Genomic DNA, 21763 nt, shown 5'->3' with positions numbered 1-21763 from the left:
AGCTATCGACGGATGTACTGTAATGAGAACAGCTGCACAGGAAACCCAACCAATCCCAGCTTTCTGTCGAGACATCCTTCATGGTAGACATGAGAAACGCAGGGATTTTCATCTGTGTCACTCACGATAAACTCAATATTTCATGCTCTCATAGTTTGTGAGCAGCACAAAGCCATTCTGCCCAATCAGGACAAGTGTTCAATGAAAATCACCCTTCTTTGGTTTTTAGGCCTACTGGTTTATGTGTCATGATCACTTAATTGACATTTTTGGCATTAATATTTAAACAGAAATTTAAACTCACATTTTCCTTACAAAAATCAATTAATCGTTACTTACAAAAATCAATTAATCTTTACTTACAAAAATCAAACTAGAGATGCATCGAAATTATTTTTTACCGAAACACTGAAATTGAAATTGAAGTTGAAGTTTTGAAACCAAAATTCAAATTTGTCTATTAGTCAATTAATCAAATTTGACTAAAAAATCAATCAAATTTGTTGGACAATTAACTCTCACATATAAACTGAGTTGTATATAAACATTTAAATTGCAGTTTGTCATGACAGTTTTATATAAACTTTATTATTAATATAATTAATGTTTATAGCCAACTCCGTTGTTAAAATATAAACATTTAAATGGTGGCTGTAATGAAAATATATCAGATTAAGTACAAATATACAGAATATAAAATATAAAGAAGAGAATATTTAATATAGTGAATATATCTAGAATTATTTTAATTGATTTATTCTTTATTTTTTACTAAGTAACTATCGATTTGATGGTCATTGAATGGCTTTTCTGAGGTAAATGTGACGTTCCGTGACATAATGTTTACAAGCTGTTTTATAGTTGTCTTTCTACGGTTGCAACACTAATTGAGTGATTACATGAGACATGATTAAAGTTGGACTGTATCTTTCAACACTCCTTTATTCATATTTATTTGGTGCTGTAACTAGTAGTAAAGAGGAAGAGATGATCGGTTCAACTGAGGCGCTACAGCGATCGGTCACGCCACATTTAAGAGCACCAAAACCACATTTATTGTTTGAATTTCATGATAAATTTGAAAGAGTTTGAACGATCAGACTTTGTTTCATATCACAAGTAACATAGCACAGAGCTTACTGTGATTATTTGATGGGAGACAGGCAACAAATAATGTTTGGTGAAATTTTGTTGAAGGATCAACAGAAAACAGCACAGTGTTCTCACAGCTGACATGTTTAAAACTAATTTTCATCTAAATATTTTAGGTTGCCTAAATTTCGGTGCATCTCTACAATCTACACATTTAAAGGACATGAAAGAAGTTGTATGTTATCAGTTTTCTTGTATATTCTAATCCACTATATAACTCCAGAGACTGATATCTCTGTGTTTACAGTGTTAATAATCCTGAACATTCATTTATTCTTAAAAAAAAAAAAAAAAAAAAAACAGTTACACAATAAAATGGACACATGGATACTGTATATTACAAAGATAAATAAACTCTGATCTGAATGAGGCTGGAATACTGAATATATCAGTTTGACTTAGTGAAGTTCAGTCTGACACTAGCTGCAGATCTGAGGTCAGTGTTGATCTGAGCCGGTGATGCTGATGTTAAATCATGAGGTGAGCCAATGAGGCTGCTGGATTCATTGCACATGACCTATCTGATTTGCCTAGGTCTGTCTTTGTCCCTGGCGTATGTGGCACAGCTGGAGCAGCAGAAACTGGAGTAATACTGGCTGGAGCACAGTCGCGCGTACACTATCAGCTTACAGTTCGCCAACTCAGGCTGATCCACACAGTCCGCTGGCAAGCTCTGACTCCCGTCCAAGTCTACAGAGAGAGTGAGACACAAAATCTAACAAATTAAAATGCATTCACAGGTATAGGTGATCATAAGACGAGGATGTCCTCCTCAACTGTTTATTATGGCTACTCTGCAAATGTGGAAAACTTGCAGATCAGCTTTTCTTTCACCGCGTTTCCATTACCCTTCAAATTGCGACATTGAAATTACATATTGAAAATACACCCAATGGAAACACGTCAGTAACACAAAAACTCACATTTATCGCAAAAAAGTTTTTACGCTCACAGGGTGGTTTTTCAGGCAATTCGAGAAAGGAATATTTTCGTAACACTGCAATGGAAACAGTTTTTGGGCATTTACAGGTCACCTGACCTACGTAACAGTCGATCATTCTTTAAAGATGACGCGGTGTGTTTGGACAGAAGACGAGACAGAGTTCTTTATTAAACTCATAAAAGACAAAAGTATTACTGGAATACTGGATTCTAAACCTCAAAGAAATGCCACAATTTATCAAGAGCTTGAAGCAGAAATGAGGGAGAAACACCTCATATGTGCCGCTCACAAGTATAAGGGTATTTCCTTGCCATTAAAGCTTGGATACACACCTACGTCTCTTTCCATTAATAATGGCTAGTGCGGCGGCTGAGATATACATAAACCTACCAACATCCGTCGCCATAATTTTTGTAATGACTTGTCGCGAGAGAAAAAAAATACGTTTCATTGCATAAAATCGGTTAATGGAAATGCCGTCATTTCGCAATAGTTTTTTATCGACATTTAGAAAATATAGCAAAAGTATTGCGCAAATCTGTAATGGAAGCACGGCTTTTGTCATCTCTCGTTCTCCTCACTTCACAGACCTTGTTGAGGGGATTTGGCCAGTCGTACTTCAGCCGCTGCACTGACGGAGTTCGTCCCAGTGTAAGCATTGCAGGTGTACGTCCCCTCATCCATTGACTGGACATTATTTAGTATGAGCGTCCCGTCTGCCGACACATGCACACGAAGTCCGTCGGGTCGCACTGGCACACCATTCCTGTCCAGAGAGATGAGGCGCTGTCATGTTAGATGTACAATGTAGGCTTTATTCACACTTAATTACAAACCGTGTTCTCTGAACTGACCTTGACCAGCCAACCTTCACATTTTCTCCTGTTACTACACAGGGCAGTTGAGCAGTGCTGCCCTGCGGCACATCGGTGTCTGTGGGGGCTTTAGTGATCCTGAGGTCCCCTAAAGAAACAGGAAAACATTGTAAGCAGACTGCAGAGACCAGAAACTGAGAGTATGTTGAAGGGCTGCGTCATTGATCAAAATAGTACCAAACTCTTATTAGTGCGTTTATTAAATCGAAGAGGTTGCGATCTAACTGAATAAATATGCGCTGCGTGTTTCAGAGTGAAGCGCAGCACTTCATTTACACACAAGCAGCTCATGATCCGCCAATGTTTTCAGCGTCTCGTTTCACAGTAAATGGTTTTGAGTCACAGTCAATTTAATGTGCATTTGTGAACAAAACATGCACCAAACATTACATACTTGTAATGAGAAGTGCTTATCAACAAAAGAGAAGCTTTAAGGGCTCCTGTGGTTTTCCCTCAAAATAAAAGTTTAATGGTTTAATGTTTGAAAACAAAGACATTAAGACTTGTAATTTTACATTTGTAATGTAAAATACAATTATTTTGACTAGTTTTCTTAAATACTAAAAGTAATGATAATAATAACATAAATAATAACAATATTAACATAATATAATAATAACAAAAATATGTTTTTAATGATAATAATTATTATTATTTTATAGCCAAGTTGACATAAAACCATACAATTTTGGCCCAGCAAACAATCACAACAAACCTTTTTTTTTTAAATCATATTTTAAATCAAAATTGCAATTAGATTTTCCTCCAAATCATGCAGCCCTAATATGGTGCTTATTATTCAAATACACAAAAATAGAGAATATAAAACACACCAAAAACCCTGAGCTGGATTTGACGTTCTTCAAACTTCTGGGTGTCCGTGACTGTGCAGGTATAAACCCCTGAATCATCTGACGTCAGCTGGTTAATCAATAACGTGCCATCAGAGTGTTGAGAATGCCTGTATTAGGAGACAACACTCAACGACTCATTAGATGTCACAGAGAAATAAGTGACCACAGAGAATGCATTGCAGTGAAAAAAGTTGATAATGCATTTCCTTGAATACCACAAATTGTCAGGGTTATTATCTTTAACTAAAACTAAACCCATAAAAAATGTTTTTATTAACATTAACCGAAATAAAATCCAAAATAAAAAAAGTAAACTTACTTTATTTTAGCTAGATGCTAAGGCAACATTTCTCATTGATAGTTGATATCAAGTTGATAATTAAATAATTAAAACTAAGTTAACTAAAACTAAATCAAAACTATAGTTTGAATAAAAAAATTATAAAAATGACAAAACACAACAAAATTACTAAAAATGTTACTTAAATTGAAAAGAAAACAAAATATAAATTCAATTCATTAATTCAATAAATTCAATTATCAATTAACTAATTAATGGTATTAAAGGTTGTATCAGTGATTTCAGGCCCAAAAATAAATTATCACATTCATCTAATCTTTCCTAACGATCCGCTAGCTGCCCGCCCCATAAGCATGCCGTCAAAAAATGCGGCAGCCTAGGCTCTGAGATCTGCACACAAAAACAATCTGGTTGGTGAACCACTCAAAACCAAAACAAATAGTGTTCCAACCAATCACCGACGGGTGGGTGTTGTGAGGTTTTCGCGTGCAGCCGTCATAGGCAGCAGTGCACGAGTGCGAAACCTCACAACACCCACCCCTGTCGGTGATTGGTTGGAACACTATTTGTTTTGGTTTTGAGTGATGGTGAAAGCAACTGTTTTTGTGTGCAGATCTCAGAGCCTAGGCTGCCTACAGAGACACTTTTTTTTGACGGCATGCTTATGGGGCGGGCAGCTAGCGGATCGTTAGGAAAGATTAGATGAATGTGATAATTTATTTTTGGGCCTGAAATCACTGATACAACCTTTAACAAAAACTCTAACAGTATTTTAATGGCACTAATTGAAATGCAAATTATTGCAGTGTTGTTGCTTTTTTTATTTTTTTATTGGGTGTTCTTTGTAGTTTTAAGCTAATTAATATAATAACAGCGGAATCTATTAGAGTCGATTATGAACAGAGTCTCTTGTGCACTTTGCTATTTGTATGACACAGAGAGCAGCTTCATAATTTTAGCGTTCCAAGTCATTCACTTATAAGGTTCCATAAGGAGGGTAGGATGCTGCTTTAGAAGGCTTTGAACAGAAATGAAGATGAAGATACCTGAGTGAGTTGAGTGGCTGTCCAGCTCTGCTCCAGTGAATGGTGACCGCATGCATGGCAGAGACCGGCAGCACTGCGCACTGCAGTTTGGCTGTCTGACCTGCTCGAGCCTCAACCAATGACGAATGGTCAATGTTGAATCTGAAAAAAAAAAAACAAGGGCCATGATGAGTAATGCAAGTATGATTGAGAATATGTGATGCATAATTGCACCAACAGTGTGTAATTTAAAGGGGTGGTATAATGCCCTTTTCTCAAGATGTAAAATAAGTCTCTGATGTCCCTAGATGTGAAGTTTTAACTCAAAATACCCCACAGATATTTTTATTTAGCATGTTAAAATAGTCACTTTTTGGGGGTGAGCAAAAACGCTCTGTTTTTGTGTCTGTCCCTTTAAATGCAAATGAGCTGCTGCTCCCGGCACAGTGGGCAGAGCTTCAACAGCTCGTGTCCTTTTACCTCACACAGACAAACACTGAACATTTCAAAAACTTTTAGCCTTTAATTTTCTTGATGGAGAGACTCAAGAAGAAGTGACAACATGTAGACAACATTTCTGAATGGTTAGTTGATGAATTTATGTAGCTTATGTGTAGTTATCTTCTAGTCATTGATTAGCATATTCTGTCTTGATAATCTATAAATCGCGTTCCCGGGGGTGGGTTTATGTAAATTTTAGGGTTAGTGATGTCACTAACCCGAGAGGAATGTCATGTAGTTCCTACCAGCCGTTTGTTGTAGTCCTTAAAAAACTATTTCTTTAAAAGCAAATATCTCCCTTTGCTTTGAACTTTGAGCGTTGTAACTTTGCAGATGTTGTTTATGCTCAAACAGCAACATTACACACTAACTAAAGTTAAAAAAGTGAAATCATATTCAACCACCCCTTTAAAGATTGATGTCTTGTACCTGGAAGATGAATGTGAAGTGAATGATTGTGAAGAATCCACCTCTGATATTCCTGCACCATTCTGGGATGTTCCTGTATTTGGCAGTGAAAGAAAATATTCCTTGTGTAAGGTGTTGTTGTATTGTGGGTGGTTGCTAGGTGGGTCTCACTGGCCCAAGTCAAAAGATGTTATTATCTATTATATTATCAGACACCAGGTAAAATGTTATCCAGTAAGAAAAAAGCTAAGAAAAAGTAATAGCACTCTCACCATTGTTTAATAGTTCAAGGGTTTGTTTAAATCATTAACCCTGCGATTAATAGTTATAGTGACGGTTGCAAGCATCAAATGAAGTATAAATGATTAGTAAGTAAATAAACAGATAGGATAGAGCTAACCTGAGACAGACAGGTAAATGTAGCGGTGATCTCTCTCACGGTCTTTTGTGGCCACACACAGAAACCATCCAGAGTCCTGCAATGTGATGGGACCCACCAACAGAGAGCCATCTGACTGCTGCTGATGCCTAAATTATCAATGCACAGTTTTAAAGCTACTACGTTAAGTGTGTAGTTGAGCTACAGTCTTCAATCCGAATGTATCCAATCTGATTGCAGATTCTGAAAGTTTTGTTTATGTAAACATTATAATCCTACTCTCATATTCGATCATATGTGCATTACATGTTCCCTTTAAAGGGAACTCACGCTGTGTCTGAATTTCCGAAACTATGAACGCCTCTATATGACTGCGTCTTGGAGCATGTGTCTAATGGCATGAAGGGACATCATAGACCAGGACATTCGTCTGGGCCTGATGTTTTTTCTCGACCTCCACACAGACGTGTCGAGATCATGAAGGAAACCATACTCATCCTATGTCTTCGGCCCCCAGGTTTCAAACTTTTCTTATATCCTGGGGTTGAAAGAACACAGGTAAGGTGAAGCAGAAGCTTACGAGCTATCTCTCCCCTGATACGGCACCGTCCCTTAAGGCCCTGAGCCTTCCATCCAAGCAGGTCAGAATAACTTCAGATTTGGTAGGGAAGGCTTACACGGTATCCCAGTGTCTGTCCGGAAACGTAGTGGCACTGGGAGACTCACAACCTCTGAGGAGGTTCAATTTGGCTCTCGTTCACTCCATTTCAATGTGGTCCTGCCCACTATGGAGGGCCCTGAGCAGGCTCTGGTTATGGGACAAGAGGTGAAGACTCTCTTGGGCTAGGATGCCATAGAACTTATTTCTCTACCTGAGAAAGAATCTGGGTTTTAAAGCTGGTACTTCATCGTTCCAAAGAAGGAAAGGGGGTTGTGTCCGATTCTAGATCTGTGCCATCTGAGTCAACTCTGAGGACTGAGTCAAAAAGCTCAAGTTCAAGAATGTTGACTTTGAAGCAAATCGTGACTCAAATCAGGTCTGAGGACTGGTTTGTCACGATAGATCTCAAGGATGCATACTTCCATGTATCCATCCTTCCACAACACAGGAAGTTCCTCAGGTTTGCTTTCGGGGGCAAAGCATACCAGTTTTGGGTTATTCCTTTTGACCAAGCATGGTCACCCCATACTTTCACGAAATGTGGGGATGCTGCACTGGCTTATCTGCGACTCCGGGGCTTTTGTGTACAAAACTATATTGACGATTGGTTGATATTAGCTCACTCAGAGCACATGGTGGCTCTGCGTCGTTCTCGCCTACATGAAAGAGTTGGGGTTAAGGCTGAACGGCAAGAAGAGTGTTCTATCTCCAGCACAGAGAACCACCTTCCTAACTACTATGATGCTAATGTACTATGGGATTCGCTGACGATGCAGGCACATCTGTGTCCTGCTCGTATCGATTCAATCCTGGGAGCCATGACCGAGTTAAAGCTAGGCCAGTCACGCACTGTCAAGTAGTTCCAAAGATTGTTTGGTTAGAAGGCAGCAGTGTCCGACGTGATACCTTTTGGCCTGCTGTACATGAGACCCTTACAGTGGTGGCTCAAGATGGGGGGTCTTCCCAGAGGGGCAACCTGTTCTGCACAATTACCTTGATAACATTGATTATATGGAAGAAGCTCTGGTTCTTGTCCCAGGGTCCTGTGCTGGGAGCACCTTGTCGTCACAAAATGCTTACGACAGATGCTTTTCTCACATGCTCGATTCTAGGTCTGTGGAGGGGTCATCATCTCTCCTGGCACATAAACTGCCTGGAGATGATGACTGTTTTTCTGGCACTGAAAAACGTCCTTTCATATCTCTCTTGTCCAGACAGACAATACATCGGTGGTCGCCAGCATAAATCATCAGGGGGCTGCGGTCCTTTCCACTTTCCACAAACTGGCACACCAGATCCTCCTGTGAGAGGATCTCCCAGAGAGAAGCACATATCCCTGGGCACCGAAATCAGGGAGCAGACATCCTGTTGAGGCAGGGGCTGAGGCCCAAGGAGTGGAGACTCCACCCCAAAGTGATGGATCTCATATGGAAAAGATTTGTGGATGGAAGGAAGTGGATGTATTCGCATTGCCAGAAACAACACACTGTCCGCTATGGTTCTCTCTCTGATGCATGCAGCTTTGCTGGGGCTGGATGCCATGGTGCAGATGTGGCCAAGGCTGCATCTGTATGCATTTCCCCTGATTGCGCTGCTCCTGGGAGTTCTAGAGAGTGTTTGCCAGGACTGGGCCCGTCTCTTGCTAATAGGCCCATTTTGGCCGACCCGAGTGTGGTTCCTCTGGATCTTCTGTCTCAGGCAAGAGGCTCAATCCTTCACCTTCGCTCAGAGTTATGGAAGCTGTGGGTGTGGCCTCTGAGGGGGCCCAACTCATATTTGTTAACCAAGATAGTTGAGATCATTCTTCATGGATTGCACAATACTTTCATGTTTATCAGGTTATTTAAATTTTTTATAGTGATAAAGTGTTTACAAGCTGCTTAAATATCAAATGATGCAGGTACTCACCTGGCGAGGTCAACTAGGACACCGTCGCGTCTCCATTCGACAACCACAGTGGAGGAGGGCCGTGGGGTCACCCTGCAGGGCAATACTACCTGCTGACCAACCAGCCCCTCCACCGTGGAGGGATCCGTCTTGTCTATACTCACACCTACAGCTGTCCAACTGAAGTAAATGAGTACAGAGAGCAAGAGGAAATAGACAAAGGGAAAAAGACACAGAGAATGGAGGGAACAGAGACAGAAGGGATGGGGTAGAGACAGATAGACATGCAGAAAGAAAGAAAGAAAGAAAGAAAGAAAGAAACAAACAAACAAACAAACAAACAAACAAAGAGAAGAGAACATATGACTTTATGCTGTACTATTGGGAACAGCAAAGCATTTGTTGCAGTCACCACAGCAAGCATAAAGATCAGCCTTGACCGGGCTACAGCTGGAATACAGGATCCCAAAAGAACAACACCAACCAAACATGCTGACAATTCAATCAAACGAGACCACAGGAAGAGGCTGGAGAACCTATACAGACGGAAAGGATCAAAACCTAAAAGTTAACCATTCACCCCGTTCACACAGATCTGTGAAAACGATTAAAAACGCTGTATTCTGCTGCCAGGCCAGTAGTTGTCACTTTGTAAAGAAACACTAAACGTCTATAGACTGAACACATAATACATATATGCATGAAGTCACTGTTTTCAATAATTCTTGTTTTTGTAGTTTACATGGAGACGATAATGGTATAATTTTCAAAAACTTGCCCTTTGAAACCCGTTTCAAAAGTTTGCGTTTTCAGGCCCCCAAAATACCATTGTTATGTAAATGAACGGGCAAAATTCATTAAAAAAAAAACAGTTTTTAGTTGAAAACAGTGTCGTGTAAATGGCCCCTAAATCTTGCGGAATTCCTTGCGGAAGTGCTCTTTAGAGACGTAAACATGATGACTAGAATTACTTGTAACATGGAAGAAATTTACTTTATTACTTGATGCTTTATTATATTTAGGACTTGGTGTTAGCATTAGGATGGGGAAATAGATAAAATGCAGTCAACAGTTCAACATGTATTGTTGGCCCTGGAAATTATTTGCTTGATGAGCAGGTTGATCAGGCCCCAATGTCACCCCTAAATCTGATTGGTTGATTGGAATTTTGTTCCAGGACCAACAAGGATGTTGATCCATGAACACTTGGCGAAATCACAGCAAGCATAAAGGCCCCGATATACTTGCAACTTGTATGACGTCATTTTGAACAAAATCAGGCCAAAATAAGTTCGTTTTGAGTTTGTTTCAGGAGTTCAGAACAGCTTGCCAATGGGAACTCTCTGGAAAAGTTCGCCCTGGCTGGTAAACACATAATAGGTGGGTGTGGCTCTGAGACTCCGCCTTCTTTGAGGTATAAATCTTCTCCAGTTAATTTCTTCTGTTCAGTTCGTCAAGGTCAGATGCAAGTAAAAACACGAGCACACTGGAGAGCTGTTTAATAGTAGAAACGTAAGTGGTAATACTAATTTAAAACAACACTGATTTTTCATGTTTAATACTGTAAAGCTGCTGCTTTAAAACAGTCTATTATATAAAGTGCCCTGTAATAAACATGATGTGACTTTACTGGAGATCTGTATTGCAGAGCTGGCAGAGGTGGGAAATCCAGGGGCCAAAGAGTAGAAGTCCTGCCATATGTTTATTCCACCCATGAACTCAGTCAGCTGATTTCACTAATTTGTTCTCTCTCCTGTCTGAAATAGCAAATCCAGGTGATTGGAACAAAATACTGAGGAGGACTTTTACTTTCTGAACCTGGACTTTCTGACCTCATCGCTATGATCAGATGCTTTCTTAACTGCTGTTTTCTCACCAATGTCATTTTTGCTTATATTTATTTTGTTATTTTGAGAGGAAAGTGTGCAGTAGGTATTTCAAGCTTCTTTTTACCCCTAAGCAAAGAACCAAAAATAACTCCATTGTGAGTATATCAGGGCCTTAAAGGTGAGGTGTTCTACTCTACAACATTCTGTTTCACACATTTACAGTCTACTTGTATCAACATACAGCTAATTTGTAAGGGCAGGATTTGGGAGAGACACAGAGAGATAGTCAAGGATGACTGGGACCTCACAGCAGATTTTATTAATCACACTAATGAAATCATGTACCACACACAGACCTGGGGATGGGAAGGGGAGGTAAACTAAACAAAACTAAAAGCATCAGAGAAAGGAGGTTTGAGTCTGAGTCTGGGCAAATAAAGCAGTCCCGAAAGCACAGCATTGTCCAACACATCACAGTGACGGCTGTCAACTTCTATAGGGAGAGTGCATGTTGATGCAGTAGATTAGTATGATTAAGAAGCGTGAGGCAAGTCATAATACATCAAATGGCATTACACTGCATTAGAATTGCCAGACAAATGTGTTTTAGATAATGTTATGAGTGTGTACATAGGGTCCAAAATTAACTCTGGTAACAAAAACTTTCTAGTTGGCCAGTAACTTTTTAGGAACTTAACATCACACCTGGTTAAAGTCAAACTTTATGAATGATAGTATAATGCTCGCTGATTGCGAGTGATTCCAATCAAAGACATACAAATATTTAAGTTTAATTGTATCTAGGATGCTTCAAGTTTTTCTTTATCTCCACTACTCCAAATGATGCCACTTATATGGAATATTCCTCACATTAGCCACCAAATAAAAAAAATATGCCTTTTTACTGATAGACCAATCTAGCCTGTATATGATGGTGCGTGTGATACAATTGAGGACAAAAGTCAGCTTCATGACCATCAAGAATATTTACGACATTCTCACTCACCACTGGCAGATTGAAGTTAATTTTGGATCCTGTGTGTACATATGCTGAACTGCTGTTAGTGAAGCAATGCTCACTAAAAAGCATATGCATTTATCACGCCTATGTAAGTCTCTGTGCATGTCCTGCGGGCTCCTCTCTTGGCTCTTCAGCAGGGCGTGAAGGGCAGACAGCAAAAGAGAACTTGCAGGGGCTTGGGATTGGGCCTGGGAGAGGAGTAGAGTGATCCAGGGCAAGTTGGATAATCTTACCTGGCAGCGGGGCTGCTCTGCTGCATGGCACTGTGGGCCAGTCGGTGAGCCCGGTGCCCATGGGTCGCGCCGCTAGAACTGAGATTGATACGTGCAGGGAAGCGACGTCCACTGTGCTGCAAGACATGCGCCTGGTCCCGCTGGCTTAGCTCCGATCTCAGGCACATCTTCTGGCATTCCTCCTCCGAGGCGAAGTTGTTGCTGTTGCCATGGCAGCCACCATACCAGAAGTGCATGCATTGTGAGGCAGAGCGGTCATAGTAGTAACGGGACGTCCACTGATCGCATGGCCCAACCATATGAGGTAGGTCACAATGCTGTGCTGAGGGGCAGATGGGTAAAAGACATATGCAATATGACAATAATCTGTTCTAAAAAGTTTGATAGGTCAGTAACTTTCCTCAAACACCAGTGTTGAGGTCCAACCAGGTCATTCAAGTCCAAGTCAAGACCAAGACCAAGACCAGAAGAGTTCCTTGGCTTTGAGTATTTCAATGTCTTGGTCTTGGCTCATATTTTCATTGTGTTGGTCTTGGACTTTCCCTTCTTCTGGTCTTGATCTTGCCTCAGACTCAACTGAGCTAGTCTTGACTTCAACCATTGGCGTAACTTTGTTTTAAAAAGTAAAAAATTGAAAGAGAGGTGATCACTTTGTCTATATTGTGACTTACCATTGGTGGGGGTGTTCAAGCACCCCTCCCCATGAGTACCACCAGCTGCCGTCACACCATCATAGCAGCAACCGTAGGTGGATGTATGGCAGTCTGTGGTTGCAGACGGTATGGTATCTGACTTTGTAGATAAAATACAAGAAACAAAAGAAACAGACAGACAAAGACAGGGCAAGACATTAGGGAATATATTTCAGAGGGTATGTGTCCAAATTCAAATGTAAACAGCATATCAAAGACTGAATAATAAATGTAACCCGGTAACAAAAGTAACTCACAGTTCCACAAAAATGGTTTCCAAGCAATAGATCCATAAAGTAGTGCCAATTAACTTCCCCAAAATAATCTTTAATAAAGAAAGAAAGCTCTTAGATCTTAGAAACTCTACACTCCACAATCTAAGAGCAAGACTGTCAAGTCAACATGACCTATATGTACCAACAAAAATAATTACAGTCAGGGAGGGCAAGACCTCGAGGAACATAAGTAGGAGGTGAAAAGTCAGATGAAAAACTAAGCTCACTCACAGACTGCTGGACATTGAAAATCAGTAGGCCAATCTTTTCATGAACTTGAAGGGTCAAAAATAATGTGGTGAGAACGTATTTGAGACCATCTTAAGGGGTAGGTTTTTTGGTTTGGTGCTGATCTGTTTGGCATACAGTCAAGCTGCTTGCTTTCTTTAAAGCCACTGTCTGCCAGCCAACTTCTCCTCCGAAGACTTATGTCATCACCCTGCTCATGGGCCATGTCCATCTGGGAGGTAATTTTCCCTTGCTGCACTGCCTCCAAAGTGTTCTCTGGGGGTTTGATCTAAGTAGTTTGATCGTCAGCTCCAGTTTGTATCCAGCCTCTCATGGAAACTACAGATTCTCCAACACCCGTGCAGAGACGACTCGACGCTGGCGATATTTAACGGATCTTCTATCGCCCTACAATCCATCGCGCTCTTTAAGATCACTAAATTCGAGGCTTCTGGTCATTCCTAGGATATCTAAGTCCACCAAAGGAGGGAGGGCGTTTTCACATTTAGCTCCTAAACTCTGGAATGGCCTTCCTGATATTGTTCGAGGCTCAGACTCGCTCTCCCAGTTTAAAACTAGATTAAAGACGCATCTCTTTAGCCAAGCATTCACATAATACTTACCTTTTATACTACAGTTGAATCAGATTGAATGCATTAATATTGCGAATAGCAGCTACGCTAATTATTTCCCATATGCTTTTCTGTTGTTATCTCGGGACGCTAGTCCCAAGGTAAATACAGATCGTCAGCTCCAGTTTGTATCCAGCCTCTCATGGAAACTACAGATTCTCCAACACCCGTGCAGAGACGACTCGTCACCTGTGAAGAGACGACTCGACGCTGGCGATATGTTTATGCCCTAAATCAATACGTGATTAACTAACTGTATTTCTCTATGTACATTTCTGAAATGCACTTTCTGTAAAGCTGCTTTGAAACAATATGTATTGTGAAAAGCGCTATACAAATAAATTTGAATTGAATTGAATTGAATAGTTCGGTGGCATATTATTTAGATTCACTCCAAATGGGAGAGTGTACAGTTTTGCATTACTCCACTGAATTTACAACTTGATGGTTTCCTGATGGCAGCTCATTGGGACCACGTCCTGTATGAGCCTGCAGGCGATATTCCGGAAAAGGTTTACCCATGGCCTTTCCATGCAATATGATGATCTGGAGCAGGGGTTTCCAATCCTGCTTCTGGAAGGCCACCTTCCTGCAGAATTTACTTCCAACACAACTGCCTTGAAGTGTGTAGTGACTCTGATTCACTGGGCCCCTATTGTCAAGGTCCTCAGTCCATTGCTCAGGCTTCAACTCTCCCTCCATGGAGTCCAACCCATGAGTCTTGTTTTGAATGTGTCTCTCAATGGGAGAGAGATGTTGGGAAACATAGGCATGGATGCACCTTACTATTGTCTGGAGAATGCTGTTTATTACAATGTCATAAAAAATGTGTATATCAGAAACAGGATTGTGTGTCATTTAGTTTGTATATTTTACAGCATTTGTTATTTTAAATTAGTTTTTTTATAAACCTCTAAAGTCTGTTTATTCACCAGACCTGCTCTGTTTTACTGTTCCTTGAGTTTGTCTGATATGCAATGGTGATTGTGCTTTTTCTGTTGTAGCTCCTAGACTGTGAAACGGGTTGCCATTAAAGATTGTGTAATGCTGGTACTGAGCTGTCTGGACTCGGAGAGAAAACAAAGGACTTTTCTGGAAATTAACATTTTATAACATATCACACCTCAGTATTGTCTTATCTGCATTTCTTTCCCTTCAATCTCTCTTCCCCTCTTTCTTTTCTCCACATACTGAGATCACCCTGATCAACTGAAACTCACCCAAAAATCTATATGGTTTAATGTGAACAATTACCATAAAGCACTATACATGTATCATCTGTGTCTCAGTGTCTCAGTGCAACTGGTACAATGGTCTTATCCCCATATTGGTAACCCAAATGGTACTCAAGGTTTTAAAAGATTAGAGCTACTTTGCTTACGGTGAAGGATGAGCCCTTTTCCCAGGTCTATCATGTTAATTACCTTCTGTATCCACTAAGGTGTAATCTACCCTAGTCTGGGACCTTGATAAATGTTAATTAGTTAATTTCCCCATTTGGAGGACGTTTTGTTTTGTCTTTGTCTGAGTATTTAAAGAAATGTTGCAAAAGGCTCAGCGCGATTCGGTAGTGACTTATTGTGACTTACTCTGAAATTATTAACTTTAGTAGATTACGTTATGTCAAGAATTAAATAGAATAATCAAATGTCTAAATAAATGGTTATATACAGTAAGTAAGCGATAATGTACATCCAGCCGGTTGTTATCTCAGAATAAACCCCGGCAGGGTGATCAGGACTGTCTTGTCTGGGAATAACATACCGCTAGATGGCGCGATTAACCAACCAGAATCAAATATTCCACAGAACCGTGTAATAAATGGTCAAAAATCAATTGGCGTTCCAACCTAAATTTGAGGGTGTGATCAGATCAAAGTTTAATGGGAATAAAATTACTTTGAAATTTCTTTCAAATGACAGAATGCACAGGCAACTTTCAGCCACACCATTGGAGACCATCGTTGGGCCAACTGGGTGGACCTTACAATTGAATCTGCTGACTCAATTGATGTTCTTAAAAGCAGTCTTAAGACATTTATTTTCATTAACATTTAAAGTTTATATTGGGTATGCTGATTTGGCTGGTTGTTTTTAGTTTGGTCTTTTATGTAATGTTTTGTGTAATTGTTTCCTTTGCTATAAACAGCACTTTGGTTTACCTTGTGGTTTTGAAAGTGCTTTATAAATAAAGTTTGAGTTTGAGTTGATTTCACAAAGAGCAGGCAAGTGAGGTAGGACTGCACTCTTTGAGAGCCGAGCCGAATATGTTACCTCTACCATCATCCACCACTGACTATTGAGGACACATAATGCTTACTGTCATGAAAACTGAAGGAGCTTCTTAATACACTGGAAACAAAATGGAACAGGCAAAAACTGGACAGGAACAGGAACAACAGCAGCTGGAACACTGTTCTGGATGATTCCAGCCAAATTTGATATCAGCAAATGGAATACTCACTGCTGGAGACCAGTGTGGCAAGGAATCTGGACAGCCCTCCTTGTTGGGGCCTTGGGCAATGGTCACACCATCATGACAACAACCGTACCTGAAAGAAGTGTTGATATGCATTTGCATTACATTTCTGGTAAAACACATAGTTGTAAGATACTAAAGTCAAATTATTCCATGTAGGACAATAAGCATTGTGCCACAAATATTGTATTGTATAGGATTGGGATTATATTGAGAAACCAGCAGATTGTTTTGTTTCAGAAATATAAATGTTTCTCAATTAGTGTCTGTAATAAACTCATCCACATCCATGTGTACCTGCTCCATGTGCAGGATGCTAGGCCTTGGTCCTGGGGACAGCCTTGGCGCTGAGGTCCACTGGCTGGGGTACTTCCATCAGGACAGCAGCCATATTGAGTCTGGCTACAGTGAACGGTGAGAGTTGTGCCGTGAGGACTTTGGACTGGATTGTTTTGATGAGTTTCTGTTGTGTTAGATAATAAAAAATAACAAGGACCTTATTAAATGTTTCCTGCAGACATAGAGCTTCTTCATAAAAACAGAAAGTGTCTGATAAAATGTATGGGTCACTTGAATGTCATCTTTTAAACACCTTATTACAGGATCCTAAACAAATTTGATCAGATTTGTCAAGTGGACAGAAGAAAAGTTTATATTTTGTAGTAATTGTGACGGTGGGAAAACCTATTGAGATTATTAACATTTAATTTTTTTTTTTTTTTTTGCATGTTCATAATTTCTTTGTATGACATCCTAGCCAAAAATGATGTCTGCACAATCTGATAACAAAATCTTTAACATTTTTATAAAATAATTTAAAAAGTGTGAACATCAATTTTCCCAGGCTGGTCAACACTTTTGACCTCTACTGTATGGCAGTTCATTGACTTTCCAACTGATCTTCAAACCGTGAAGCAAAGGCAAGCCGCTTTAATGAGGATTGCAAGCTTCCCTGGAGTTGTTCCCAGGAGTCTAAGACCTAAGAGTCAGTCTTAGACTTTGGTGAAAGTTGCTTTTAGCTTCTTTATAAATAGCTCCTACTCTTAAACAAGTCCTACTTTTAACTAAGAATTTTTTTACACTTAGGTCAAAGCTTAAAGGGATAGTTCACTTTGAAATTAAAATTTGGTATGTTTTAGCTTGCCTCAAGGGCATCCAAGATGTAGGTGTCTTTGTTTCCGCAGTAGTTTCAATTTTGATATTTTTAAGTCAAACCGTTCTTGTCTGTCAGTCATATAATGCAGGTCTATGGTCACCACCTCAAAGAGCATGCACAGAGAGGTCCAAATTAAACAATTCCCCATCGTAAGTACACATTGATGGCCTAAGACACAAAACGAGCGGTTAGTGTGAGAAAACGAACAGTATTTATATCGTTTTTACCTCTTGTACACAGCCACATCCAAGTGATCTGGCTTAGTCTGCGCAAGCACCGGAAAGTGTACAAGAGATAAAAACGATATAAATACTGTTCGGTTTCTTTAATTTCAAAGTGAACTATCCCTTTAAGCCTATTCTCAAGAGCATTTTTGAGAAGATTTATACGGCCCCAGATTAAGATCAGCCATACAATGAGAAAAAAGCATGTCATGTATTAATGGAAAGATGACAACTATTACAGAAACAAACCTAGAGAGGGATCCTCAAGGACATACGGCAGGAAGCCTTGAATGGTGTTATCATAACCTGTTGGGTCCTGCATGCTGGGCACCTCTGTTCATACCAATATATGAGAGGGAGAGAGAGAGAGAGAGAGAGAGAGAGAGAGAGAGAGAGAGAGAGAGAGAGAGAGAGAGAGAGAGAGAGAGAGAGAGAGAGAGAGAGAGAGAGAGAGAGAGAGAGAGAGAGAGAGAGAGAGAGAGAGAGAGAGAGAGAGAGAGAGAGAGAGAGAGAGAGAGAGAGAGAGAGAGAGAGAGAGAGAGAGAGAGAGAGAGAGAGAGAGAGAGAGAGAGAGAGAGAGAGAGACTTAAGTACATCTCTACACTAGTTGTCAAAAGTTAGGAATGAATACCATTTTTTTATGATTTTGAAAGAAGTCTCTTTTGCTGCATTTATTTGATCAAAAATATAGTAAAAACAGTAATATTGTGAAATGATATTACAATTTAAAATAACTGCTATATATTTTAATATATTTTAAAATGTAATTTACTCCTGTGATGCAAAACTAAATTTTCAGCACCATTAACTCCAGTGTCAGTGTCACATGATCTTTCAGAAATAATTCTGTCAGAAACATAAAACTCTAAATAAGTCAATAAACATTTTTTGAGGTGATCATGCACCATGTGTTAGATGGTTATTCAGTAATTTACCTACTTATGTACCCAGAAGTGAGTTAAACCTGACAAAATCTTCAAAAACATTCTTTTGGGGATGTCCTCATTTGTAAAAACAGGTTTGTTTGTTTGTTTGTTTTCTTTTCTTAAATTGTAAAAATTGGCTGGGGTTAGGTTATAGTTTTTATAACTACCTGTAGGCCTATATATAAAACAATAGAAGTCTATGCAATGTCCCCATTTAGATAGCTAAGTAAATATGTGTCTGTTACCATGAGTGGAGATCTTGGGAGCATATAAAAGGCCTAAAATGAATGTGCTGAGGCGCATATGGCGTGTTGTAGGGGTGTTGCATAGAGGTGTTGTGTACCCTGAGGCCTGTAACAAGGCTGAGCGTTGCAGCTTTCAACGGTGGGAGGTTTGGGTTTGGCCTGGCACTCCTCTACCCTGTACAGGTTTCTCTGTCTGTCTGAACAGATCACCTGCCGTTCCCGCAGCCCCGAGCCACAGCTCTTAGAGCACTTGAGAGAGAGAGAGAGAGAGAGCGGGTAAGGTTATGTCATATATAATTAAGAGGGAGGATGCATGCATTTCCAAAGGTTTGTCTGTACTTAAAGGCACAGAGAGAAATAATATTCATGGATGAGATTGTTAAAGGGGGGGTGAAATGCTATTTCACGCATACTGAGTTTTTTACACTGGTAAAGAGATGGATTCCCATGCTAAACATGGACAAAGTTTCAAAAACTAAGTTGTACGTTTGAAGGAGTATTTTTGTTCCAAAAATACTCCTTCCGGTTTGTCACAAGCTTCGGAAAGTTTTTTTCGAGTATGGCTCTGTCTTACCTAAGATAGAGCGGAATTTCCTTATATGGGTCCTAAGGGCACTTCTCTGGTAAGATCGCGGGCGCGCGCACACTCGTAGACCAGAGCAAGAGAGTGAAAGCAGTTCGCCATCAAAGCGCCCTGCCCGGCTTTTGGGAAGTCAATGTCACCAAAGAAGTGTGTTTTTGGTTGCCAGGGCAAGACAACCCTGCACAGATTCCCAAAGAACCCGGCGTTAAGGAACCCGTGGATGGAGTTTGTTTTCCTGAGCATAAACGGAGATGTATAAGACTGTTGTTCCCTGCATTTCGACGATGATTGTTTTATAAACAAAGCCCAGATCGTCTAATGCTTAAGGATCGAGCAGTCACAATGATAAAGGTTCGCGGTCGTGCGTTGGAACGGTGAGTAAAACTGTTGAACAATTGTCCCTGTGTGTTGTTAGCTCGGCGCGTTAACACAGCTTTAGCTCCGCCCACACGGCCCGCCCCCAGCCGCTCGTTTTTTTCCGGAAAGACTCGGTACAGCCTATCTTTCTTTTATAAATATAATAAAACTAAATACTTTTTGGAGATATGAAGGATGCAATATTACTCTATAGGTACTCAAGATTAACAGGAGATTGAGTGAAAATGAGCATTTCACCCCCCCTTTAACGTTACTGTGGTATGAAGCAGAGCAGGGCCGAGTGCTGTGGGAGTGGAACGAAGACGCAGGAGTGATTGCTAATGAGAGACGAGCGCGACACACGGCTCGAGAGCAGTGGAGCTTTTATTATGTCGCAGACAGTGTTGCCAACTATTTTCAAAGGAAAGTAGCTAACGCCTTCCCTAAAAGTTGCTAAATATCGCTAGATGACGTCATACGTCAATTAGCATATTCATGACGTCACCGCGTCGTACTTGCGCTCTGCCTGCTTAATGCGTTTTCTCTCTAAATGAATGCTCACATGCAGTATATAATATAATATAATATAATGTAATATAATATAATATAATATAATATAATATAATATAATATAATATAATATAATATAGCCGAATGTCAAATAAAGCTGTTCTCATTTCCTATATATATATATATATATATATATATATATATATATATATATATATATATATATATATATATATATATATTTTTTTTTTTTTTTTTTTTTTTTTTGTCAGACAATAGAACGAGTAGCTATGATAAAGTGAATGACTAAATTTTTTTATAGGCCTATGTGGAAAATTATCTGAATTGAGAGAGTTCGGGAACTGGATGAACTAAAGCTTTGTGATAGTGAGTATTACAAGTATAAGCACAAGAAAAGAAAGGAAATTAAAATGGTCAAGCTAAATTCTTAAATATAAAACAAAAGAAAAGCAGATAAATGTGCTGCTGCTCCTCTCAGCCATTCACTGAACAGGGTAGAGAGAGTGACGGCAGGGAGAAAGCAAGAGCTTGCGCTCGCAGGACAGTATTGGCAACATTTGGAGGTTACTGAGGTTTGTCCAAAAAGTCGCAAGATTTGTCACTAGTCGCATTTTTGAAAAAAAAATCGCTAAAGAGGTCTGAAAAGTCGCTAAAAATATCGACAAAGTGCTAAGTTGGCAACACTGGTCGCAGACGCCTCTTCAGATTCTTTCGGTCAAGCGTAAGTAGGGGTAACGCAGCGCTGTTTTATCATTTACATTTGTATGTTGAAAATGATGTTATAATGTTGCTCTGTGCGTTCGCTCAGATATATTAAAGTGTCTTTGTTTTTTCCATGGTTTCTGCAAAATATAACCGAATTTGAGGGTAACGCGGGTATAATGTCATTGATAGGCGACGCAATGACACGGCCCGTATACTGGTTGAAATTGCGTATTTCTCTGGATTTAAACATTATTGGAAACATCTGGGATAATGTAAGTACACAAGTCAACAAAATAAATAACAGTGTTCGTGTGGTTTTTGGATATTTGAATCCAACAATCGTACATATTGTGCCTTTAAGGAGTGGATTATTGCTCACCAGGCCCCAGTCTCCTATATGCCAGCCAATGGGGCTCCTGCAGACGGGCATCTCACAGTCCTGTGTCCCGGCTGGCTTTGGTTGAGTCCCGCATGCATAGTCTTCCAGAGAAGCTCCGTCTGAACCCACACACACTACATCTCGCATCTGTTTCCCAGAGCCGCATGTCACAGAACACTACAAAAACATCAACATCTTTGAATTTGAAGCAATGGCATACTAGTAATGTTAGAAATGTCATATGTCAATACTAGAGAATTAAACCTGCTTAAGAACCATTAAG

General features: G+C 39.9%; 1 protein-coding gene across 3 annotated transcripts in view; it reads right to left on the bottom strand.

The window, feature by feature from the left end:
* Positions 1-770: 770 nt before the first annotated feature.
* The window catches only part of paplna (papilin a, proteoglycan-like sulfated glycoprotein), a 51048-nt gene continuing 30055 nt past the window's right edge, over positions 771-21763 (bottom strand). For 2 of the 3 annotated variants that reach the window (XM_081394525.1, XM_081394526.1), the window contains 15 exons: positions 21481-21657; positions 19024-19174; positions 18004-18087; positions 16672-16837; positions 16360-16447; positions 12741-12861; positions 12070-12391; positions 9008-9166; positions 6460-6587; positions 6081-6153; positions 5172-5312; positions 3804-3931; positions 2950-3058; positions 2686-2861; positions 771-1842 (listed from right to left, as the gene is read on the bottom strand). In XM_081394525.1, the coding sequence (XP_081250651.1) occupies positions 1670-1842; positions 2686-2861; positions 2950-3058; positions 3804-3931; positions 5172-5312; positions 6081-6153; positions 6460-6587; positions 9008-9166; positions 12070-12391; positions 12741-12861; positions 16360-16447; positions 16672-16837; positions 18004-18087; positions 19024-19174; positions 21481-21657 (2196 nt within the window). In that variant the 3' untranslated portion in view covers positions 771-1669. The remainder of the gene's footprint in view (positions 1843-2685; positions 2862-2949; positions 3059-3803; positions 3932-5171; positions 5313-6080; positions 6154-6459; positions 6588-9007; positions 9167-12069; positions 12392-12740; positions 12862-16359; positions 16448-16671; positions 16838-18003; positions 18088-19023; positions 19175-21480; positions 21658-21763) is intronic. The other variant, XM_081394527.1, reaches the window with a different exon arrangement.

Source organism: Scardinius erythrophthalmus (assembly GCF_964197995.2).
Source record: "Scardinius erythrophthalmus genome assembly, chromosome: 19".
Taxonomy (NCBI): Eukaryota; Metazoa; Chordata; class Actinopteri; order Cypriniformes; family Leuciscidae; genus Scardinius; species Scardinius erythrophthalmus.
Note: the sequence above shows the minus strand (reverse complement) of the source record. Positions and strands in the feature narration are given on the sequence as shown.